General features: G+C 39.8%; 1 protein-coding gene across 1 annotated transcript; it reads left to right on the plus strand.

Moving 5' to 3' along the window:
• The first annotated feature begins 5,169 nt into the window (after window positions 1-5,169).
• Window positions 5,170-6,482, plus strand: LOC121815933 (zinc finger BED domain-containing protein 4-like). Its single transcript, XM_042229052.1, has 2 exons — window positions 5,170-5,481; window positions 5,728-6,482. The coding sequence occupies exons 1-2, from the start codon at window positions 5,255-5,257 to the stop codon at window positions 6,404-6,406; spliced, it is 906 nt and encodes a 301-aa protein (XP_042084986.1). The 5' UTR covers window positions 5,170-5,254; the 3' UTR covers window positions 6,407-6,482.
• The last annotated feature ends 2,975 nt before the right edge of the window (window positions 6,483-9,457 follow it).

Here is a 9,457-nt window from a genome sequence, read left to right on the forward strand (position 1 = left end):
ATTTTAGAACTGAAATGAATGGTGAGAAGTGAAACTGAAATTATTCGAGAGCTGAATTTTTAAAGGATAAAATGCAGTTTCAAAGCAAATCGAATTCATTTTCAAAATATAAAATTCAATTTCAATTTAGTGATGATCATTTTCAAACCATAAATTCAATTTCAAATTAGACTAATTCAAATTCAGTTTTCAAAAGCATTTATTCAAGTTACAATTCAGATTCAATCTGAGCAATTCAAATTCAAATTGAACTTATTCAAATTCAGTTTCTGATGGCACAGATTTCTGCCCATAACACCCCCTTCCTTGCTGTCGAATCGTGATAAGCGAATACTCAGGCTACCCTCCTTGTGTACTCAAAACAAACGGAGCACTCACTGCACTGACTCACCCCCTCCCTTCCTGTGCATATCTAGATGAGGTTGGTCGTGTCCAAATTCATGGGCTGCATCCTCCTGAGGACCCGGCCTTCGCGGTCTACGTGGGCCGGGTCCTCAGAAGATCGGGTAGGCCGGAAGTAAACGGCCGTGAAATTGGACGGTCTAGCCTTCTGATTAGCGTCACCGCTGTCTCGGTGGAGTTTAATAAACTCAGCCGTCTGCTCCTTGCTGTCTAAAATATAACAGGACACTGGAGTAAACTCTCGGCCATCTCACACTTCTGTTTAATCAGTTTTCTGTTTGACGTTTAGTCAGCTGTGTAAAAACCAAGGAGGAACCCACCCGGGGGATTAATAAAGTTTTATTTTATCTAATCTAATAACTTTAATCTCAGCCAAACCGATTTACTCACGAACAAACAAAACACTGAAAAAAGCCCAACAATAACATTTTTAGGTTGTCTAAGTGACTTATATATTACGTTTGTCACGGCCGGGCGGGTTACACACAGTAATTCGGCGTGCCCGTGTGGCGTGCTGGCTAGACCCAAGCGCGGCGAAGGCTAGAGGTGGAGTTGAGCAGCACGCGTCTATGGTCTGAGACGTTCGAGCCACTTTGACGTGGTCTTGGTCGGTCTGGTTACGACGAGACGTTTTGTCTTGGTCTCGGTCTTGGTCTCGACGGACTTTTGTCTTGGTCTTCGTCTTGGTCTCGACGGACTTTTGTCTTGGTCTCGGTCTTGGTCTCGCTGTTTCGGTCTTGCGTTCTCAAATCGACATAGTGTTCGGGAGATTTGGAGTCAACCATCAGCGGAGTGAGGGGGGGGGGTGGCTTACTGGGCTTAAGCCCAAAAACAACACACGAAGCACAGAGCGCACCGTCGTAAATTCCCCCTAATTTTGGTATGATCCGAGCTCAGGCACTAGGCGACTGAGCGCAGCACCCATGTGAGCGAGGGGGGAGAAGCTGCTGCCTGCGAATTTGCTGCAGACAGAGGAGAGCTTAAGTTTGACCAGGTACCAAAGCAAATCATTCGTACTGAACTAATAATGTAAATATGACGGTGTATCACAAAAGATTGATATCAAACTGATCACTTGGTTGCGTTACTCGCTCTTCGAGTGAATCAACAAATGGATAAATAAAAAGCCGAACAGCAATGCTGATTTTTTAGTCTTAGCTTACATTTCATATTTTCAGTTGTTACCCTCCACGGCTAAACAAACTCTCTAAATCGGTTTCAGTTGTGTACTGATGAACACAACAATGGACATAAGGAGCTTCTTTCAAAGAAAAAACTCAGGTAGATGTTATTTTATATATTATGCTTTGGATGTTGTTCAGTATATCTATGCAAAACAAGAGGAATTTCAATACACAGCAGTATATTCACAGTTGAAACCAGATATTTACATACACTTTATGGAGAAAACATAAAAACTTTTTTTTACTGTTAAACATCAATTTAGAGTAAACTTTTGTTTTAGATAAATAAATGTTGAAATATCTTTTGAATTAGTTAAATGTCAGAATAAAAAGAGGGAGCTGTCTATTTTAATCACTTTCATCAAATTTAGGAGTACATATACACTAAGTTTATTGTTAATTAATAAGAAAACTCCAGACGATTCCATTCTGAGCTAAGAAGCTTCTGATAGGTTAGTAGAGTCCATGTGATTTGATGTTACAATTAAAAAAGTGTTTGTGTTTTTATCTGAAGAGTACATAAATATCTGGTTTCAACTGTATATTTGATGATGTTGGTGTTTGGCTTGATTGTCAGCACAAAGAGGGAGAGAGAGGAGCAGAGAGGGAGAGAGAGAATGACGACAGAACAGAGATGGAACAAGAGCAGGTGAGACACACATGTTAGTCAAATGGTTGTTTGCCAAAACTCATCAGAACATGTATCTAGTACCTAGTGTTTCTTTTTAGATACCATTTGTTACTTTTCAAATTCTATATTTATTAAGTTATGCAGGCTTGTTTGCACAACGAGGCTAAATAATTATATAAACTTTTCTCAATCTAAATATTGTACTTTGGTAGAATTAAAAAATAAGTGTAGTGCAGGTCTATGATGATTTTTAGTGCTACTATCATCTAGTTCTGATTCTGGTTCTGTCTTGGTTACTGTTGTAGTCCTGTTTTAATTCCAGATCAGTTTTGGGTCTGGTTGAATTGGGGTTTAGTCCCTGTGTCTTGATACAGGCCCGACTTTGTTCTGCCTTGCTGCTTAATTAAAAAACTAGTTTAAGGTGTCCTGAATATGTATATAGAATAGCATCTGGCTGCAGTTTAAAGACTTTTTTTGTCTCGGTCTTGGTCTTGGTCTTGGTCTCGTCTCGACTCGGTCTCGGTCTTGGTCTCGTCTCAATTGTCTTGGTCTTGTCTGTCTGGCTCGAACTCTGTCTTGGTCTTGTCTTGGTCTCGATACCCTCTGGTCTTGGTCTTGTCTTGGTCTCGGATTAGGCGGTCTTGACTACAAGTCTAGCGAAGGCTAGCGGTGGGTTTGGAGCAGGCACACAGTTATTCTAGTAACGATCAGTGCACGAAGCGTGGCTTCGGAACGGTCGTTACCGACAGAGAGTCGAGCGGAGCCGGGAAGAGAAAAAGGATTGAAGGGATAATCACTCACGGTTGCTGAATCAGGCGGAGACTGACGTCGGCAGAGTTTCGGAGCTCCTGACACGAAGAGAATGATGTCTAGAGCGGCGAACAGGTGGGTGGCGTCTCTCTTTTAACCCCGGCCCCGTGATCAGCTGATCACCGGCTGACAACGTTTAACCCGAGCAGCGAAAGTCCGCGGTGATCTGAAAATGATGTGCCGGGAGTTGTGCCATTCTCGGCCGCATCAGTAACCCTCGAGCTCCCGGATAGCTATCGAGCTGGTGGGTAGCAGACGTCTCCGAAAACGTCGAAGCACTTTAGCAAAGATGCGATATCTTGATAAACCGAGCAGATATTTGATGTTTACACAGCTACTTTCTCGCCTGAAAATATGTTAAAAGTTTATTTTGTGACCAGAAAGATTAATAAGAGTAATTTTAAAACTTAGTAGGGCCGCCATTGCCGGAAACTGGAGCTTGGCTGGGCCGCGCTATGAATTCTGGGATATGGTGGGCCACGAAGGACACACCCGACCCATCCTTCAAATTCGGAAAAAGGAGCACGCATTTGTCGGCTGCATTCGGAGGGAGTCTACGAATTTGGACAGCCTTCGGCGCGTCGCTGTGACGTAATCGGTCTACAAATGCGGCCTCAGGAGAGATGCAGCCCATGAATTTGGACACGACAACTCACTCACTCACCCCTCCCTCCCGATTCGCAGCTTCTTCTTCTTCTTGGTTAGCAACCAACGTTAAGGTACATTAGCGCCCCCTGGTACACAGCTCAGTGGACCCTCGTGCTTCATAAGACACACTCACCCCTCCCTCTCGGTTATCAGCTGTTGAAACTCAGAGCGTGTTACCTTGGAAGAGTCGCTCCTTCACCGAAGACGAAGTCCGATAGTCTGACTGACGCAGTATAACATTCAGTCTACACTTTGGTTTTTTGAAAAGATCATAAGCAGACTTAAGGAAAAAATATATGAACTCAGTTCCACCACTATTAAAAAAATAAAAATGCTCAGACTCGCATTCTGCTGCTGCAATAATGTAAGTTAAATAATTAGAAATTCGCTATTTCACTAAATTATTTAGATAAGAAAATATATATGTGACACATTTGAGGAAAATACTAATAATAAAAAAACAGAAAATTCTAAAGGTGTTTGTGTTTTTTTCCACGTGTATGGGGCAAGGGGGTGGTACTACGGTGTTGTTTCAGTGCGAGTTAATGATACGAGGAAAAATGGATAGTCGTCGAAGAAGCGATATTTGGATGCATTTTCAAATGAAAAGTGCAACACACGCACAATGCAACATTTGCAAGACAGTTTTGTCTTTTCGAGGGGGAAGTACATCAAATATGAGAAGACATCTCAGTAGCAAGCACCCCACAGTTATGCTACAACAACAGCACAGTCAAAACCCAGCTACTAGCATTGGACAACCTAGCGGCCAGCAGCAGGAGCAACAATCTTCAACAGCAGCATTATCAACAGCGGTCACATCACCTGTTTATTCCAGCAGCACATCAACAAGTACTCAGCAAGAAAATACAAGCACACACACAGCAGGGCAAGGACAACAATCAGCAAAAAGAAGACAGAGGCAGTCTTACATGGGAGCATTTGTGTCAAGGCCCATGATACCACTTCAGCAGAGCAAGGTTGACCAGGCTCTGGTTAAAATGATTGCCCAAGATTTTCAGCCCTTTTCAATCGTTGATGACAGAGGATTTAGGGAATTCACCAAGGCACTTGATCCTTCATATGTTCTTCCCAGTAGAAGTACAGTATCCAGACAGCTGATGCCCGATTTGTTTCAGAAGATAAGAGCTGATGTTCAGGAAAAAAATCAAGACAGCACCTGCTGTGTGCTTAACAACTGACTGCTGGACCTCCAGCACATCAACAAGTTACATGTCTGTTACATGCCACTATGTGACCGAGTTTAAGCTGCAGTCAAACTTGTTGGACTGTTTTGAATTAAAAGACAACCATACATCTGAAAACCTGGCTAGAGAGCTGGAAAGGATTGCAACTGAATGGGCCATTATGGAAAAGATAGTTGCATGTGTAAGTGATAGTGCAGCCAATGTCAAGAAGGCTGTGGGTGACAATCTGCACTGGAACCATCTAAATTGTTTTGCACACATTTTGAATTTAATAGTCAGAAAGGGAAATTATTAGAAAGGTAAAAGCAATAACTGAATATACACGCCGCAGCACAGTGGCTTCTGCTAAACTGAGAGAGACACAGCAGCAGATGGGACAGCCCCAACTACGACTGAAGCAAGATGTGCCAACCAGGTGGAATTCCACTTATTACATGCTGAAGCGGATTGCAGAAGTGAAGGATCCCCTCATTTCCACCCTGGCCTTGGTGAATCCACAGCTGCAAACCCTGTCACTTGAAGAGTGGGAGATGGTCAAGGAAACCTGTGAGGTCCTGCAGCCTTTTGAGGAAGTGACTGTGGAACTGAGTGCCGAAAGGTATGTTAAAATAGTTTCATAATACATGTATATATTTCATGTTGTGTCATTACATTTGCCTAAACACATTTTTCAATTCTTTCCCAGATAATAGCATTTAAGATGTTTCTTACAACAGCTTATAATTAAATGTAAACTGTAAAATGGTTTTATATGACAATGTATGCTTAATGCACTGCACTGCAGGGGCTGTAACTGCATTAAAACGCATGGAACTATAGTCTTTCCTTTATTTCTCCTCAACAGGTTTGTTACTGGATCAAAAGCCATTTTAATGGCAAGAGGGCTGCAGAGGGTTACTGCACACAGACAGAGAAGTCCTTCCATCTATCAGCCAATCCGCAACATGGTAGACATCCTCATGGCAGAAATTGTCAAACGGCTGGGGGGGATCGAACAAGTGAGCCTGCTTGCAGATGCTACACTTTTGGATCCCAGGTTCAAGAAGCATGCATTTTTACATGATAGACATGCAGAAGATGCTGTAACAAGAGTTGTGGGAGCTGCATCAAGGTCCTTAAGACCACTGCCACTGGCAACACCCAGCACAGAGGAAGGAGAGGGTGTCCCACAGGCCAGTACTTCCACTGAGACAGTGCCTGTGATTTGGGCCGATTTTGAGGAGCGGGTTGCATCACTGAGGCCAGGAGTCCAAAACCCCTTCACAGAGGCAATGCTGGAGATTAAAGGATTCCTGTCAGAGCCACTCCTACCCCGAACATCTGACCCCCTGGAGTGGTGGAAGTCCCGTGCCACTGTCTTCAAAAAAACCTGCGATATTATGAAGACGAGACTCTGCATAGTGGCAACTTCCATTCCATCAGAGCGGATCTTTTCAAAGGCAGGACAAATAATTACAGACAGAAGGAACCGTCTCAGCCCTGGAAAAGTTCGGGAGCTTATTTTCCTCAATGCCAATCTGTAAGGGACAATTAATTTTGAAGTGGACTAGTACTTTTGAACACAGTAATCTGTGAATTTTATTTATTTTTATTTATATTTTTGATTTTGATTTTGTTGATTCACATTTCATTTTCTATCTGTCAGAAATTTCATTGATATTCTATTGAAATAAAAATAAATGTTCCCTTTACAAATCTTTATTTTTTGCTCTTTTTTGCTCTATAAAAGAGTTGTTTTTCTTTTTCAATCACTCATCTTAGCAATAGGGTTTACATGAAAAGACAAACAAATTAAGTTTGCATGAAAATGTACATTTTTTGCACTCTCCTAGCAACTGACTCAGTGACTCAAATGACTCAAAACACCCGATTCATTTTGGTGAGTGACTCATTCAAACTCGACCTAAGGATCAAATCCCTCTCTGCTTTACAGGTGAAAATAGAGCAACAGGACCGCTAGTCTTTGATGTTATTTATTTTCTGCTGTGTTTTACTTGCATCTATTTGAAAGAGTGAGTGTAAACACACAAAAAAATTATTTTATGTGCTGGAATGTGCAGAAAATAGGTTTAAATGTTAAACAAATTTCTTCCAGTCAGAGAATGTTGCATATAATTAAATTTTTGCTTGATGCATAAAGTTAAAAGATTAAAACTAATAAAACAAGTTTTAAAAAGAGACTTTTCCATTTGATTACATTTTGTATGATGGATTATGCAGAAAAAGTAGAATTGGGCTGAAAGATCTATCGCTTTATCACCTATTCAGGTTGTAAATCGTGTTTTTAAAAAGTAACTAAGTAACTAAGTAATTAATTACTTTTGAAAATAAGTAATCAGTAAAGTAACGGGATTACTTTTTTGGGGAGTAATCAGTAATTAGTTACTGATTACTTTTTTCAAGTAACTTGACCAACACTGGTTGTGAGTGATTGCAAACTGTTTTCTGAAAGACTGGATAAATCTTATTTACAGCCTGTAAAAACAATTTCTGGTAATATTGTAGATATTTATTTAACTATAGAAGTGATGATATTTTAACAATTCTTTAAAATTGATATTTTGTTATATTGGTAAATGTAGGAATATGTTTTTGTTTTGTTTTTTTTGTGTATGTTTGGGGGGTGGCATCATTTCTGCTTTCGTCTTTGTAAAAGTCACTGCACACCACTGTAGTCATCTCGAACACATTGCCAGTGTAGAAACAACATACATAAACAGAGAGAGACATATTGGAACACTATCAGTCTCAAACACGTAGCCTAAAGCAGATAACTCGTAAGCTGGAGAGGAAATGGCGTGTCACAAATTTAGAGGATCATCATTTAGCCTGAGAAATAGTTTGTTGCTTTATAAGAAAGCCCTCCGCAAAGCCAGAACATCTTACTATTCATCACTGATTGAAGAAAATAAGAACAACCCCAGGTTTCTCTTCAGCACTGTAGCCAGGCTGACAAAAAGTCAGAGCTCTTTTGAGCCAACCATCCCTTTAACGTTAACTAGTAATGACTTCATGAACTTCTTCACAAATAAAATTTTTATCATTAGAGAAAAAATTACCAATAATCATCCCACAGATGTAATATTATCTACAGCTACTCTTAGTACCATTGATGTTAAGTTAGACTCTTTTTCTCCAATTGATCTTTCTGAGTTAACTTCAATAATTACTTCCTCCAAACCATCAACGTGTCTTTTAGACCCCATTCCTACAAAACTGCTCAAAGAAGTCCTGCCATTAATTAATGCTTCAATCTTAAATATGATCAACCTATCTCTAATAATCGGCTATGTACCACAGGCCTTCAAGCTGGCTGTAGTTAAACCTTTACTCAAAAAGCCATCTCTAGACCCAGCAGTCTTAGCTAATTATAGGCCAATCTCCAACCTTCCTTTCATATCAAAAATCCTTGAAAGAGTAGTTGTCAAACAGCTAACAGATCTAATCTTCTCTTTTTTTTTTTTATGTTTTTTTGCTGCATTTCATTAAATCTAAATTGGGCACAGAGTAGGAAGTTTTAATTGCTCTATAATTGCTCATGAGACCAAATGCTTTTATTTTGTCATAACTCAGCACACCTGTTGATTTGCAGAAGAAAGTGGAGAATAATTAATCGAAATCACAGGTTAATGTCCGCATAAGCTCTTGGGTTTCTGTGGTTATTTTCCAACAGTCTAAAGACTGCTGTACAAAATGTAAAAACCAGCAGGGGACCAGCCTTGTATAATGTACTACATTACTCCAGTGAAGAGTCCAAATTGAAAGTGCCTGCTCCTTTCAGATACATAGTTGGTAAGTAAAACACCAGAAAGGTTGATGCTTTCAGTTTGGGTTCATTGGCTAAACAGAATATTATACGTATATAAATGTATTTTTGACATTAATAAACTCTTAAGTTATGTGTTTTTTATTGTTGAATACAAGTATTCATATTTTTGTGTGTGGGTTGTTATTTAGGATATGTTCACCCTCTTGTTTAAGAGATTCTTACCAAATCTAGCCAAATCATGATAGTGAAGTTCAGTGTGTTAGTGGTGCTCCTGCAGAGTGCAAACAAGCTAATTACTTTTTTCATCTTTATTCATTTTTTGGCTTTGTATAATTCTTTGGTTACAGTCAGAATAAGCTCAGTATCTTCGGTTTGCATAATCACATCATCTGGTAGAAAAATGTTGCATAAAAAGATAAGAACAACAAAGAGATTTGTTCTAAATGCTGACAAAACTGATGATATTGTCAGACTCAATCACTGGTATAGTCTTTTCTGTAAGGCTATTCTTGGTTCGTGCCCATCATACTTACTGACTTACATTATTTAAAAACAGTGTGGGGAGTTATTGTCTTCACTCATTTCTTCTGCTTTTTCAAAAGGTTTGCTCTGAATTTATAGAACAAGCATTTAAATTTGAAGCTTGTTCCTTCTGGAAAAAGCAATTCAACAAATAAAACTTAAGGAACTGGTCTCATGAATGAAGTTAAATGTGATTTGAAATGATTTGGATGCAGTTGCAGATATTTTTCCTGGGTATTATTACCGTTGTGCTGCTAGTTTGAGCAATTGTACTGATCTTTCT

The sequence above is a fragment of the Haplochromis burtoni genome, unplaced genomic scaffold (assembly GCF_018398535.1).
Source record: "Haplochromis burtoni strain Fernald_Lab_line unplaced genomic scaffold, NCSU_Asbu1 Contig_376, whole genome shotgun sequence".
Lineage (NCBI taxonomy): Eukaryota > Metazoa > Chordata > Actinopteri > Cichliformes > Cichlidae > Haplochromis > Haplochromis burtoni.